Source organism: Theropithecus gelada, chromosome 10, assembly GCF_003255815.1.
Source record: "Theropithecus gelada isolate Dixy chromosome 10, Tgel_1.0, whole genome shotgun sequence".
Taxonomy (NCBI): domain Eukaryota; kingdom Metazoa; phylum Chordata; class Mammalia; order Primates; family Cercopithecidae; genus Theropithecus; species Theropithecus gelada.
This window is the reverse complement of record NC_037678.1, coordinates 648,225-662,937: the sequence shown is the minus strand read 5'-3', so window position 1 is coordinate 662,937 and position 14,713 is coordinate 648,225. Positions and strand designations below refer to the sequence as shown.

Genomic DNA, 14,713 nt, shown 5'->3' with positions numbered 1-14,713 from the left:
GTGCTAGGTGCTGTGTGACACATCTGCTATGGTAACATTTAATATAAAGTAATAACAGAAATACGCTGCATTGTATAAAAGACATGTTGTAATATAAATGCATTATATATTAGAAAATTATATAGAATAATGAACATCTATGGCCTGACATTCATATGTTTAAAAAATTAGAATAATAAAAATAATTGGTATTTTTTTCAGGAAAAATAATATAAAATAATCATACAAACTAATATAAAAGCAGTTAATTCTTTGACTCATTTAATCCTTAACTCCCCAGTTCTTCTGAACTGGGGTCTGGCAAGGACCTTCTGTGGTGCCTCCCTGTCTGAGTGCACCAAGACTGAGCTCGGGGCCCAGCCACGCAGGATCTGAGTGGCGTGGCGCACAGCGGTGGCGGGCGGGCCAGAGGGGGTACTCACGGCCACTAGGATCCAAAAGAACGTCACTGAGAGGTGTGGGCCTGAGACTGAGTCATCCACGTTCAGGGCAATGATCCCCCCGAGGACGGCAGAGATGCCTGCGATTACCTCGACGACCTGGAGGGGACGGGACAACACCGGCTCATGGGGGCCGCCCTGAGGAAGTGGAGACACCCCCAGATTCCCAGAATGCACTGTGCAGACACGGACCCCCAGGAGCAGGGTGCGGTGAGCTGGCCCAGGCTCTAACCGTGGAGGAGCCCACTTGGACAGACCCCCAGCCTCACCTGGCCCAGCCCCCTCTGCCCTCAGCTGCGTCTTTTCACGTCCCTCCTGGAGTAAAATAGCTGAAGGGGTGTCTCCCCCACTGCTGCTTTTGTCTACAGAAACTGAGGGTATTGACCTGACAGTGGTGAGGGCAGAAAATCAAGACCCTCAGACCCCCTTCCCTGTCCTCACAGTGTGGCAGGCGGTGGTGCCCAGACCCTGGACCCCATTGAGGGGACTCGGGAAAACAGGCCTGTGGCAGAAGCAGTTTCCCATAGGACACGCCCACCCACCCGTGCCATGTGGGTTTGCCATTGCCACGGCAACACTGGACGCCACCACCCCTTTCTGTGCCAATGATCCTACCACCTGGACGCTACCACCCCTTTTCTAGAAATTTCTGCATAATCTGTCCCTTAATTAGCATATACTTACAAGAGGGTATAAATAGGAGGCAGAGCTGTCTCTGAGCTGCTGCTCGAGGCGCCCTGTCGGCTGGGGAGCCCTGCTCAACTGCCACTGCAATCAAAGCTTCTGTCTGCCACCAGCAGCTTGCCCTTGAATTCTTTCCTGGACAAAGCCAAGAACCCTCCTGGCCTAAGCCCTGGCTGTGGGCTCATCTGCCCTGCACCATCAGGGCTGCAAACAGCACCGACAGACCCAGGGAGGGCTGGGGAAGAAACCAACGCCCGAACGCCTGCTCGCACGAAGGATCTCTGTGAGGCGCACATGCAGAGCTGTGGCCGGCAGGAAAGCCAGGCGTGAGGAGCCGGCCAGCAGGGGCCTGGGGGCCAGACAGGACCTGGGCAGCCAGGCCTCGCATCCAGAAGGCACAAAACTCCAGATGCACAAAGAAAGCTGAATTCCCAGCCAGGCACGGCGGCTCACGCTTATAATCCCAGCACTCTGGGAGGCCGAGGCAGACAGATCACGAGGTCAGGAGTTTGAGGCCAGCCTGGCCAACATGGTAAACCCTGTCTCTACTAAAAACACAACACTTAGCCCAGCGTGTTGGCGCATGCCTGTAATCCCAGCTACTCGGGAGGCTGAGGTAGGACAATCGCTTAAACCCAGGAGGCAGAGGTTGCACTGAGCCCAGGTCATACCACTGCACTCCAGCCTGGGCGACAGAGTGAGACTCCACCTTAAAAAAAAAAAATAAGGGGCCGGGCGCGGTGGCTCAAGCCTGTAATCCCAGCACTTTGGGAGGCCGAGACGGGTGGATCACGAGGTCAGGAGATCGAGACCATCCTGGCTAACACGGTGAAACCCTGTCTCTACTAAGAAATACAAAAAACTAGCCGGGCGAGGTGGCGGGCGCCTGTAGTCCCAGCTACTCGGGAGGCTGAGGCCGGAGAATGGCGTGAACCCGGGAGGCGGAGCTTGCAGTGAGCTGAGATCCGGCCACTGCACTCCAGCCTGGGCGACAGAGCGAGACTCCGTCTCAAAAAGAAAAAATAAAATAAAAAATAAAAAATAAAAAATGAAGCTGAATTCCCACCTGACAGAGACCATGACCACCACGCAGAAAACTCCGGAAACAGAGAGACCGCCCACAAAGGACAGCACCTGGGCCTCCGCAGACGCAGACGGTGGAATAAACACGTCCTCGGGGAAACTGTCAACCTGGACCTCTCTCCAGGCGAATTGTCACTTAGGAATGCGGAGAACCAGCCCAAACTGGAGAAGCCTCTCGAAAACCGACTTCTAAAGAATGAAGCAGAACGGGGCCAGGCACAATGGCTCACGCCTGTAATTCCAGCATTGTGGGAGGCCGAGGCGGGCAGATCACCTGAGGTCAGGAGATGAGACCAGCCTGGCCAGCATGGTGAAACCCTGTCTCTACTAAAAATACAAAAATTAGCCAGGTGTGGTGGTGGGTGCTTGTAGTCCCAGCTACTCGGGAGGCTGAGGCGGGGGAATCGCCTGAACCCGGGAGGCAGAGGTTGCAGTGAGCTGAGACTGCAGCACTGCACTCCAGCCTGGGCAACAGAGCAGGACTCCGTCTCAAAATAAAAGAAAAAAAAAAGAAGCAGAACAGAAATGGAACCTAAAAGAGAACTGAAATGCTAAATAAAGGGAAGCAAAGGCCCTGGGAAATGCACAGGGACCAAGTCAAGCACACAGGAGGCTGTCCCATTGTTGGAGTCAAAAGGCAAAATGTCACTAAACATCACACGCTAGACAACAAGGCCAAGGCAGAGGCAAGCGGGACAGACGTCGCATGATCCGTTTATCAAGAAGCGCGTTCGAATATGAAGGGCAACCGCCAAAAGGATACTGAAAGCTCTCCCATCCAAAATTAGAGGGAAAAGGAAGGATGGAGCCTCTGCCAATTCAAAAGAAGGCAGGGAAGGAGGGAAAAAGGCAAAATCGGGGAAAATGGAAAACTCAAAAGATGGTGAAAATAAGTAGAAATTTATCAGTAATAACTCTCAAAGGAAATGGGCTACATTCAAAAGGCTAGGGAGAGAGAATGACATAAGATAAAGAACAAAATGCAGTTACGTGCTGCTTGTAACAACTATACCAAGGTATAAGGCAAGAAAAGTTGAAAGTAAGAAAAAGAGAGGCCGGGTGCGGTGGCTCACGCCTGTAATCCCAGCACTTTGGAAGGCCTGGGTGGGTGGATCACTTGAGGTCAGGAGTTCAAGACCAGCCTGGCCAAAACGTCGAAACTCCACATCTACTAAAATTAGAATAATTAACCGGGTGTGGTGGCGGGCGCCTGTAGTCCCAGCTCCTCAGGAGGCTGAGGCAGGAGAATCACTTGAACCCGGGAGGCAGAGGCGGCAGTGAGCTGAGATCGTGCCACTGCATCCCAGCCTGGCTGACGGAGTGACACTCCGTCTCAAAAAATAAGAATAATGATTCCTCAGGGACAGCAGTGTCGACACACCTACAGCGATAACCAACTCCCCCCTAAAACTTAGGGAACACCAGCAGCACCTTTCACGATAGGGTACATTGTTACCAACGACACTAGTAACAGACTAGAGTCTCCACAGATGAGGCGCACGCTGCCCTGCAGTCTAGACAGCCAACTCTTAGCCAACTCGGAATAGAAACCTGACGTTTAACCCAGCCTCAGTCACCCCCGACAGAGTATGAGAGAAAAGAGAAAGAAAAGGGAAGTTTTCTTACTGAATAAGATTTCAGGACCCGAGCAGGAAATGGTACTTCGCCCAGAATGTTGGTGCTGTCAGACATGGAGCCCTACAAAGAAACAGAGCTGTCACCCCGGGTGCACGGGCACAGGGACCTGGCACTGCTGCTGGATCCGGCCGCCGTGAGCAGTGGACCAGGTCGGCCTGCGGTGTAGACGCGAGACGACCTTGGAGTCGCCCATGGATCTCTGGGCCTGAGGAAACATTCGCACACACGGTCCTTGCACACGAAAACACGTTTACAGGTATTTTAGCAGAGGTGGCGTCTCCTGGTCATCCCCTCGGGACGAGCACCGAGCGCCGGCCTGAGTCAGGCTTAGTGGGAGGGGAAGGGTACAGCATCTGTCCTCACCTCCCTGTAGCCAGTGGCCACCAACCCCTCACCCAGCTCCCGACCTGCTTCTGGCCGGGGTTTCTAAGACCCAGGAGAGTGGGGTCTCGTGGGAACGCCCTGGAGCAGCCCAGATCGGCCCTCCGAAGGTGACGCTGAGACCCACGCTGCAGATGGGGGTGCGACTCGCTCACCCTGGGGCAACGCCTCTGCACCCCCTGCCCTGTGGGGCCAGAAGCTGCACCCACCTTCTTTTTCTTGCAGTACTCCTCGCTGGACCGTGCAGACACGATCACCGTGGCCGCCATGAGCAGCTCCAGCAGGAGCAGCAGGATAAGGTTGAAGCTGATCTGCCAAAGGGCACACACGCTTCAGCACCGGGCCCGCCTTTCTCACGCCACTGTGCTTCAGCGTCCACGGGGCCGCCTCCCGGGCAGGCTGCGCAGGACTCTGGGCCATGGTCCCCACTTTTCCCGTCCAGGGCCGGCTGTGAGGCACTGTGGGCCGCACAGTCTCTCTGTCTCACATGGGTCTTTGGGGTCTTTCGGTTTTTAAAACCATGCTTAGTTCAAAGGCTGTACAAACGCAGGCCAGGGCTGGATTTGGCCTTGGGCTCTGGTCTACCGACCCCAATCTGAACGTTCCTTGTTCCCACGAAAGCCTGCACTGGAATGTTTAGAGCAGCTTCATGTATGATTGTTAAACTCTGAGAACATAAGGTTTTTTGGAGGGTAATGAAACTACTGTGGGCCCTGACCATATTGGCAGTCACATGAATTTATACGTGTGTTAATATTCATAGACGCATACATTTTAAAAAGTCAGTGTAGCTGTCTGACAATCTGACAATTTTTTATTTTTATTTTTATTTTTATTTTTTTTTGAGACGGAGTTTTGCTTTTGTTGCCCAGGCTGGAGTGCAAATGGCGCGATCTTGGCTCACCGCAACCTCTGCCTCCCAGGTTCAAATGATTCTCCTGCCTCAGCCTCCCGAGTAGCTGGGATTACAGGTGCCCGCCAGCACACGCGGCTAATGTTGTATTTTTAGTAGAGACGGGGTTTCTCCATGTTGGTCAGGCTGGTCTCGAACTCCTGACCTCAGGTAATCCACCCACCTCAGCCTCCCAAAGTGCTGGGATTATAGGTGTGAGCCACCACACCCGGCCTGATAATTTTTGAAATACATTTTAAAAAGAAAGAATGCAGAACCATATTCAACTAAAAACAGAGCCTCGAAATATATGAAGTCATAACTAACAGAGCCACAGGAAGATGGAAATGCACCAGCAGTGGTGGGGAAGGACTTGAAACACTTTTCGTAGAAACTGACAAATCAGGCGGAGGGCAGTGGCTTCTCTTACTAAAAATACAAAAATTAGCCAGGCGCGGAGGCTCATGCTTATGATCCCAGCACTTTGGGAGACCAAGGCGGGTGGATCGCCTGAGGTCAGGAGTTCTAAACCAGCCTGATCAACATGGTGAAACCCCTTCTCTACTAAAAATACAAAAATTAGCTAGGCACGGTGGCGCACGCCTGTGATCCCAGCACTTTGGGAGGCCGAGGTGGGCGAATCACCCGAGGTTGGGAATTTGAGACCAGCCTGACCAACATGGAGAAACCCTGTCTCTACTAAAAATACAAAAATTAGCTGGGCACGGTGGCACATGTAATCCCAGCTACTCGGGAGGCTGAGACAGGAGAACTGCTTGACCCCGAGAGGCGGAGGTCACAGTGAGCCGAGATGGCACCACTGCACTCCAGCCTGGGCAAGAGAGTGAGATTCTTTCTCAAAAAGAGAGAAAAACGAAAAGGCAGTGTAGGTGTTCCCACTGGGTACTCCTGTGTCTGCTCTTTTTTCCTGCCCAATGAGAGTGTCCAGGACATACTCAAGGCTCCTCCAGCTTTCCCCAATCATAAAGTGCATTCCACAAGTCACACAAAGCAGGAGGCCCTCCTTGCAGTATCTCAGATGAGGTCCTGGTTTCCTTTGAGATTTTTATCTTTTTTGTTTGTTTGTTTTTTGAGACAGTGTCTCGCTCTGTCTGCCAGGCTGGAGTGCAGTGGCACCATTTCGGCTCCCACAACCTCTGCCACCCACAATTTCCCATTTTTGTTTAGAGGTGCATAGAACAATTGTCTTACACAGATTGGATGAAACATGGTATTACGTTACTGTTAATTTTTTTTTTTTTTTTTTGAGATGGGGTCTCGCTCTATTGCCCAGGCTGGAGTTCAGTGGCTGGATCTCAGCTCACTACAAGCTCCGCCTCCCGGGTTTACGCCATTCTCCTGCCTCAGCCTCCCGAGTAGCTGGGACTACAGGTGCCCGCCAACATGCCCGGCTAGTTTTTTTGTATTTTTTAGTAGAGATGGGGTTTCACCATGTTAGCCAGGATGGTCTCGATCTCCTGACCTCGTGATCCGCCCGTCTCGGCCTCCCAAAGTGCTGGGATTACAGGCTTGAGCCACCGCGCCTGGCCGTTACTGTTAATTTTTAAGGATCGTTGCAAAAGACATTGTTTACCAATAAATCTGTCCAGCAGAATCACAAGACTTCAATAAAGACAATTATTTTCTTTAGACGCGTAAATGAAACTCTCAACGTTTGTCAAATTCAAGAGCTATGAATAACATTTACCACCTATTTCCAGCTCGACAAACATTTGCTGACACCATTCGTGGGGGTGGGGCTGTGGGTGTCAGGCCTCAGCGCGAAGCTCGCGTGAACTTACATTTATTGCTGATGGGTTCAGGATTAGTTTGCATCCAAACCAAATTAAACACGTAGTGGTCACAGCAAATGTGGAAACGAACAATATCTGAAAGTTGGGAATCTGAAAAACAAGGCAGGAGGGGTTTTCCTTCTCTGAATAACGAAAGAAAAAAGGTAACAGATAAACCACACTTGAGGCCATTAACCAAAAATTATCCTGATTAGGACACAATGGTGGGGAGTCCTGTGTGCTCAGCCTGCTCTCCCCTCCGTGCAGCAAAGGCTGGGCTGGGCAGGAGCTTCACTGTCTGGGGGGCAACCTCAGGGGCCCCTCTCGGTGCCACAACGTCCGTGTGTGGGCACACACGGGCACACTGTCGGCCCCTCCGGCTTTCTCCCTGGCAGACGCTGGGTGCAAGCTGGACTCACCACATTGACATTCCTCCTGGAGACGGTGAAGCTCACAATTGCCGAGGGGATGCACTGGAATGAAACCAGAATCCCATGAGTCCGCCGCTCACCCAAGCAACTGAGACCCTGAAATACTCTAACATTTGCGCTTCCGGAAGGATCCGAATCATATTCGCAAAACAGTGTTGCCGGCCCACGTGACACAGCAGGTTGGCTTGACTAGAAGGCCCCCAGGTACTTCTCAGTTTTAATTTTTTGTTGAGATGGGGTCTCACTGTTGCCCAAGCTGATCTTAACTTTGGGCTCAAGTGATCTGTTCACCTTGGCTTCCCAAAGCACTGGGGTTACAGGCGTGAGCCACTGCACCCAACCCCCAGGTACTTCAAAATAATTTATTCTGAAAAAAGTTTTTATTTTTCTGATGTGCTAAAAAGATATTTGTGAATGAAGGCTCTTCCAGCTGGATAAGCTTTGAAGTCTAGAATGTAACTCATGCAGGCACAAGACCTGGTCTTTGCTGAAAATCACCCAAAAAGGAAAACGTATCAGCCAGGTGCAGTGGCTCACACCTCTAATCCCAACTACTCGGGAGGCTGAGCTGGGAGGATCTCCTGAGCCCAGGAAGTCGAGGTTGCAGTGAGCTGTGATTACACCCTGCACTCCAGCCTCGGTGACAGAGTGAGACCTTGTCTCGAAAAAAAAAAAAAAAGAAAAGAAAAGAAAAAGAAAGAGGAGGCCGGGCGTGGTGGCTCACACCTGCAATCCCAGCACTTTGGGAAGCCGAGGCAGGTGGATCATGAGGTCAGGAGTTTGAGACCAGCCTGGCCAACATAGTGAAACCCCTTCTCTACTAAAAATACAAAAAAATTAGCCTGGCTTGGTGGCGGGCGCCTGTAGTCCCAGCTACTCAGGAGGCCGAGGCAGGAGAATTGCTTGAACCCAGGAGGCGGAGGTCGCAGGAAGCTGAGATCACCCCACTGCACTCCAACCTGGGCAACAGAGCGAGACTCCATCCAAAAAAAAAAAAAAAAAGGAATCAAGGAAGGAAGGAAGAAAAAGAGGAAGGAAGGAGCGAAGGAAGGAGCAAGACTCTGCATGTGAGGGAGGCCGAAAGGAGTCCCAGAGCCCCTCGGCCTTCTTGTTTCCAAAGGGCCACACCAAGGCTAGGAGTACAGGGCCAGGGATGGAGGTTGGGACGTCAGGGGCAGGGAGGTGAGCAGAGTCGGGCCAGCCCAGGCCTGTGGCCCTTGCTTCTGCAGCCATGGGACCCTGGGCTCTGAGGCGGGGGTGCGGGCAGGGGCATCTGAGGGGCTGAGCACAGCAGTGCTGGGTGAGGAGGCGGGAGAAGCCCCGTTGGGGCCTGAGTGACGGGCAGAGCTGGGGCCAGGACAGTCAGGCTCAGTTCAGCACCCACTCAGGTGCCACGAGGGCCCAGGGTAGAGAAGAAAGGCCAGGGGCAGGGCCAAGTGGGGCCAAGGCTGGGCGCGGGTGGGCACTTGCCCATATCTGGCGGCCGCTGAAGCTGAAGGGGCACAGCCCACAGCTCCACTGGGACAAGGGCGGCTCCCATGGTGAGGACAAAGGCCACGGAGAAGCTTCCTGAGAGGGCAGCAGAGTGGGACGAGTCACCTGCCCCAAAGAGCTTTGTTCTAAGGGAGCAGAGACCCAGGACAGCACAGGACGGGGCGTCCACTTTGTTTTTAAGACTTCGGAGGGCGCTGCAGGGGACAGTCACCAACAGTGTCCCTAGAGAAAGGGCAGGGGCCAGAGACCCAGCAGGCGTGGGGAAGCGAGACGAGGGGAAGTGAGAGGAGGGGAGTGCTCGGAACTGGCTGAAGCAGGAGGGGCATGGGGTCAGCGGGTTGTGAGCCAGAGCCCAGGGGTCGGCCAGCACTGTGCTCTAGCAGCAGGGACGCTGGAGAGGCAGTGGCCGGGGCTCGCAGAGGACCAGGGGTCAGCGGTCGTCTGTCCTCCTTTGCTCTGAGGATCAGTGGGTGCCCCCACACAGCACTGTGTAAGATTCTAGAAAAACAGCATGAAGCTTTGGGAGGGTGTGGGGCGCAGGTCTCAGTCCCAGTCCCCTTGAGGGCAGATACTGCCAGTTTTGGCAAGATGCAGCCGCAGGATCAGAATCAACATGCAATTCCCTGCACAGGCATCTGCAGAGCAAGGTTCAGACCTGCTTCGTCGGTAATTCTCAAAGGTGATGAATCCTATGTGAAACTAAAGTCATATGAAGAGATTTTTTTTTTTTTGAGTTGAAGTTTCACTCTTGTCGCCAGGCTGGAGTTCAGTGGCCCGATCTCGGCTCACCGCAACCTCTGCGTCCTGGGTTCAAGTGATTCTCCTGCCTCAGCCTCCCGAGTAGCTGGGACGACAGGCATGCACCACCATGCCCGGCTAATTTTTCTATTTTTATAGAGATGGGGTTTCTCCATGTTTGTCAGGCTGGTCTCAAACTCCTGACCTCAGGTGATCCGCCTGCCTGTGCCCCCCAAGGTGCTGGGATGACAGGCGTGAGCCACCGTGCCCGGCCCATATGAGGAGATTTGAATGAAGTACAGGTGACAGAAACCTGCACATCTCAGAGCAAAGAAACTTGAGCACGTGCCGGCGAGCTCGGGCACCGGAAGAGACCTGGAGGAAGCTGCTTACAGAGCCTGCAGCACAGCGCAAGTAATCCATCTCGGCAGGGAACACGTTCCCCAGGTACAGCGAAAACCCTGAGGTCACCAGGAGGCAGCTCTGCAAGACAGCGACAGAAGCCCAGGTTACAACGCACCCCGTCCCCGGCTGGACACCGACCTTTCAGCTTCCACTTCACTGTCTCTGCGTGTTGGTGACTCACCCACGGCCCCCAGCATCAACCGCACCTGCACCCGGGGCCCGCCCAACCTGGACTCCTCCTGTAGGACAGACGCAGCCCCGCTGCAGCCCAGGACATGGACCAGCCTCCCCCAGCCACGTCCGAGCATGGACCCCCATGCTGTTACCTGGAGGAGAGAAGGAAGGGGATCTGCCAATATTTAGAGCAAGGAATGGCACCTCTCCCCACAAAATACCCCTGTCCCAACATGTTGTGTGTACAGTCTTCCGGATCCCATACTCAGGTCCAGATGCGAGACTGGAAAGCAACTGCCCACCCCCCTCCATCTGCAGAACCTAATTTCCAGATCTGGAAGAAGATCCCTCCAGGCACCGGCTCCAGGCCTAGGGGCTCCCGAGCAGGGAAGACCCTAGCAGGAGGCGGGGCGGGGGGCTCTCTCTCATGCACAGCACCCCAGGGGTGAGACAGAGGGGAGTCAGTGTCAAAGGTCACTGGGACCCAGGGTCCTGGCAGAGGAAGCGAGGTCTGGGACAGAGGGGACCTGGCCTGGGCAGGGGAGGGGCTGCAACCAAGTCCAGGGCACGGGGTGGAGGAGGGCAGATCCCGGAGATGGCCGCCACCACCCGGGAACCGCCTGTCCCCAGCTCCGAGGCGGATGCCTGTCTTGGTGAGGCATGCTCAGGCCATGGGAGTTGGACGGGACCACTGTGGGTGCTGCAGGGGCTGCCGGCGGAGGCGAGGGCACAGGGAGGGGAGAGATTGCGGCCTGGATCTCATTCTCAGCCCAAGCTGCACGGAACCTGGAGTGCCTGCAGAGAGGCCTGTCCTGCGGCCTGGCTCTGAGCAGCTGCACACACTCAGGCCCAAGTGGCTCCGCCAATCATCTCTGTGCCCACGACGGTGCCGGGAATGGCCAGGACCCCAGGGAAGTCCCTCGGACATCTGGCGCTGCCCGTCCGCCCTAGGCCAGTTCCTTTACACACCAGCTCCCTCCCAGCCGACCCCTGCGGCTCTCCCTAGGAGGAGGAGGTCCCTGAGGTTCTCTCACCGAGGCCTGACCTGAGGGCCTGAGACACCTCCTCCCACCTTTGCAGGTGACCCCTCGGAGGACTCTGGACCCCCAGAGCCGAGGGTCATGGAGGCTCTCAGGGCCCATGGGTAGTCCCGGGACTGTCCCTGCCCTGGTGGGACTCAACCACAGCCTGGAGCAGCTCGAGGCTGGCACAACAGACACCCATAAATTAATAAAAGTAACTGTGAAAACACAAGCAAAACAAGCTCGTCAGCACCCAAGAGTTCTGCAGCATCAGGGTTAGTCTGAGAGTTGCTCTTTCTGTCCCACCCGGGGCTCCAGGGTGCCGCGGTCCATCACCAGAGGGACCAGGTGCTCGTGGCCCTCCAAGGTGTTGGTGTAGAGCTACTCACCCCCATCAGCACGGAGAAGACCCACGTCTTGGGGCTGAAGCAGGGGGGCAGTCTCTTCGACAGCTGCAGGTCGCTCGGCTTCGTGTCTGGTGCGTAGCTGGCGGGGTCTTGCCGGCCCCGCTCCAGTGTGGGCATCCGGTCATAGGCCAGCTCCTCTCTGAATGGCTCCTGGGTCATGGCACTTGGGGACACCACAGCTGTGCTGAATGTACAGCCACGTGTCACCAGTTCTTTATCTGGAATAAAATTATCATTGGTTTTGGCCGCTCTGAAGAAACTTCAATAAGTTGTTTCCAAGAAATATTTTTTAACAGAAGAAATATTGTTCACACTGAAGTGCTCTAAATTTGAAGAAGAAAATGAGCACTTGAATCTAAAAGTGAAAAAAATAACTTTCCTGGAAAAACAGACCTGAATAGTCTGGGTTCAGGGTGAGATTCTACGCTTTAAATGCCTCATTGATCCATGAGGGCCCTCCAGGTGCAACAACACCTGACAACTTCCATCGGCAACTTCGTCCATGAACCCATCATGCCGGGGACTCAAGCACATTAAACTGCTCCAATTGGTAGCTAAACAAGAGATTGTAAAATACACCTCTACTTAACAGCTTAATGTCTGAGCACTTACCTCCCCGCCGCTCGGCAGTTGGGAGCGCTGGTCTCTGGGTGAGGGACTTCCAGCAAGAACTATTCACAAATGAAACAAAAGCTCAGCAAACTTGCGCTGAAGGCAGGGGAAGGAGAGCTGCTTCCTGAATATCAATGAGGGGAGGAATCGGGTGGATCCTAGAAATGTTTCGCGTTGGTTGTATAAACCACTGCCTGGGAGCTGTCAGAACCCAACTAGGAAAGGAAGGGCCATCCTGTGTCACTCGCCAAAGACCTCGGGTATCTCAGAAGAAAGAAGTGTCCCTAAGGTTAGAATCCCACCAAATACACATTCCGAGCAGGCCCTGTTTCTGAAACATAGCTGTTTGCTCAAAGGTCTCATACATCTTTCCAAGCAGACTTTTTCTATCCCCCACAGCCACATGGTGGGAATCGCCTTCACAAGGTCACACAAGCATTCTCACACTCGGCTTAGCTGTGTGGCCCTTGGGCTGCTCCAGATTCGGCCCTGTGGTTTGCGTGGGCAGCCTGGACGGCTGGTAGGCCCAGTCCCGCTGCCCCCTTTATCTCTGCTCACCAAGCAGAGAGAAACCACAGCAATGTGTGTCGCCCAGAGACACTGGCACCCTGACAGTTACAGGGGCAGATTCTTTGTGCACATTGTAAAAAGGCTGAAACCAAAGTTTCTGAAAAACCAGCTCCTTAAACCATGAACCCACATTAAAACTTGAGTAAAGTCATCAGGTTCCAGACCATGGAATGTTCTGTTGCCTTTGTTTCAATCAAGGAAGATGCTTTTAATAAGCTTTTATTAGCTTTTAGTAATATTATACATGCAAGCATCCCCACCCCAGTGAAAATGCCCACTAAATTACCTCGATCAAAACGAGTAAGTATCAAGTACACACAAATGCAGCTCAAAACACTTTGCTCAACCACATCCCCACGGGAAACAGCAGTGATAAATCGTTAGCAATAAACGAAAGTTTAACCTATACTGATATTTTAGGGTTGGCTAATTTCGTGCCAGCCACCGCAGCCAATGTTCTGTTGTCTTCGTTTCAATACAACAAGGATGAGAAATAATTTTCACAAACTATAATCCATGAAGTCAAGAACTATTCTGAATGGATTGAGAAACCTCCCAAACTTCTTTTCTGTCTTTTAAAGCTATAAACGGGATTAGTGGGAATTAGTCCAACTGGATCGAATCCTCCTGTGTTTCTTTTTGTTTGAAAAAAATGTGAATCGGATTTCAACATTTTTTCTTTCAAAAGTTCTCCACTTAAAAATGCAAACAGGCTGCCCTGAACCAGAGGTTGCAGAGCAAACCCCTCAGCTTCCCAGATCATAAGTCGTCACTTGAGAAATGCTCCCATGTTACCGTTGGCAACGCTAGTTTCTAGAACAGGCCCTGTTCTTTCATACGATCTTCCAACAAATTCTTGCTCCTAAAATGCCCTTCCTCCCTCTGCCTGCTGACGTTCCATCATCATTCAACATTCAACAAACATTTACAGGGTGGACAGAGAAGTGACATCCTTCCTATAGGCTGTTTACAATCAATGGGGGCACAAGAGTGCACAGGATAAACAAATAGTGTGTTATTCAGTGATATGGTTTGGCTGTGTCCCCACGCAAATCTCATCTTGAATTGTAATTCCCATAATCCCTATGTGTCATGGGAGGGACCTGGTGGGAGGTCATTGAACCATGGGGGTGGTTACCCCCACGCTGCTGTTCTCCTGACAGTGAGTGAGTTCTCACAAGATCTGATGGTCTTTTATAAGGGGCTTTCCCCCCTTTTTCTCAGGACTCCTCCTTCCTGCTGCCTTGTGAAAACGGACATGTTTGCTTCCCCTTCCACCATGATTGTAAGTTTCCGGAGGCCTCCACAGCCCTGTGGAACTGTGAGTTAATTAAACCTCTTTCCTTTATAAGGACCTGACCCTAAAATTACCCAGTCTTGGGTATGTTCTTATAGCAGCATGAGAACAGACTAGTATGTCCAGCAACACATGTGATTGCCTCTATGAGGGAAAATAAGTCAGGGGAGAGAAATGAGGGGCTGCTGTTTGCAGGGGCCAGAGCAGGCCTCAGTGAGAAGAAGGCAGGGAGGGGAGGCTGGCAAAGCAAAGGACACAGGTGGGGGAGGGCAGGTGAGGACCACGCAAGGGGGGTACAGGTAGGACAGCCGGGTACTAGCACCTGTGGGTGTGGAGACGACTCTGCTTCGACTCTGAGGCAGACCTGCTGGAGGGGTCTGGGCAGAGCAGCATCCGGTCACTCACTGGGTGGAGAGCAGGCTGGGGGGTGGGAGGAGCAGGTGCTGCCTGACATTGAGGTGGCAATGGGCAAGCGGTGAGGAGGGACTGGGCTCTGAATAGGGTTTGAAGAGCGAACGCAATCTGCTGTCAGAGCGATGTTGCCGAGTTCTGTCTGAGCAGTGAGGACAGAGATGAGAAGACCAGGGTGGAGAGAGTGTGGAGCAAGGATCTTTTAGTAGAGCCGGGGTTTTGCCATGTTGGCCAGGCTGGT

At 53.1% G+C, this 14,713-nt stretch overlaps 1 protein-coding gene across 1 annotated transcript; it reads right to left on the bottom strand.

The window, feature by feature from the left end:
- Positions 1-239: 239 nt before the first annotated feature.
- On the bottom strand, positions 240-12,772 carry MLC1 (megalencephalic leukoencephalopathy with subcortical cysts 1). The gene is made up of 8 exons (XM_025399851.1): positions 12,195-12,772; positions 11,565-11,800; positions 9,968-10,057; positions 7,331-7,384; positions 6,921-7,022; positions 4,436-4,537; positions 3,834-3,905; positions 240-539 (listed from the first exon to the last, which is right to left on the bottom strand). The coding sequence occupies exons 2-8, from the start codon at positions 11,739-11,741 to the stop codon at positions 258-260; spliced, it is 879 nt and encodes a 292-aa protein (XP_025255636.1). The 5' UTR covers positions 11,742-11,800; positions 12,195-12,772; the 3' UTR covers positions 240-257.
- Positions 12,773-14,713: the final 1,941 nt, after the last annotated feature.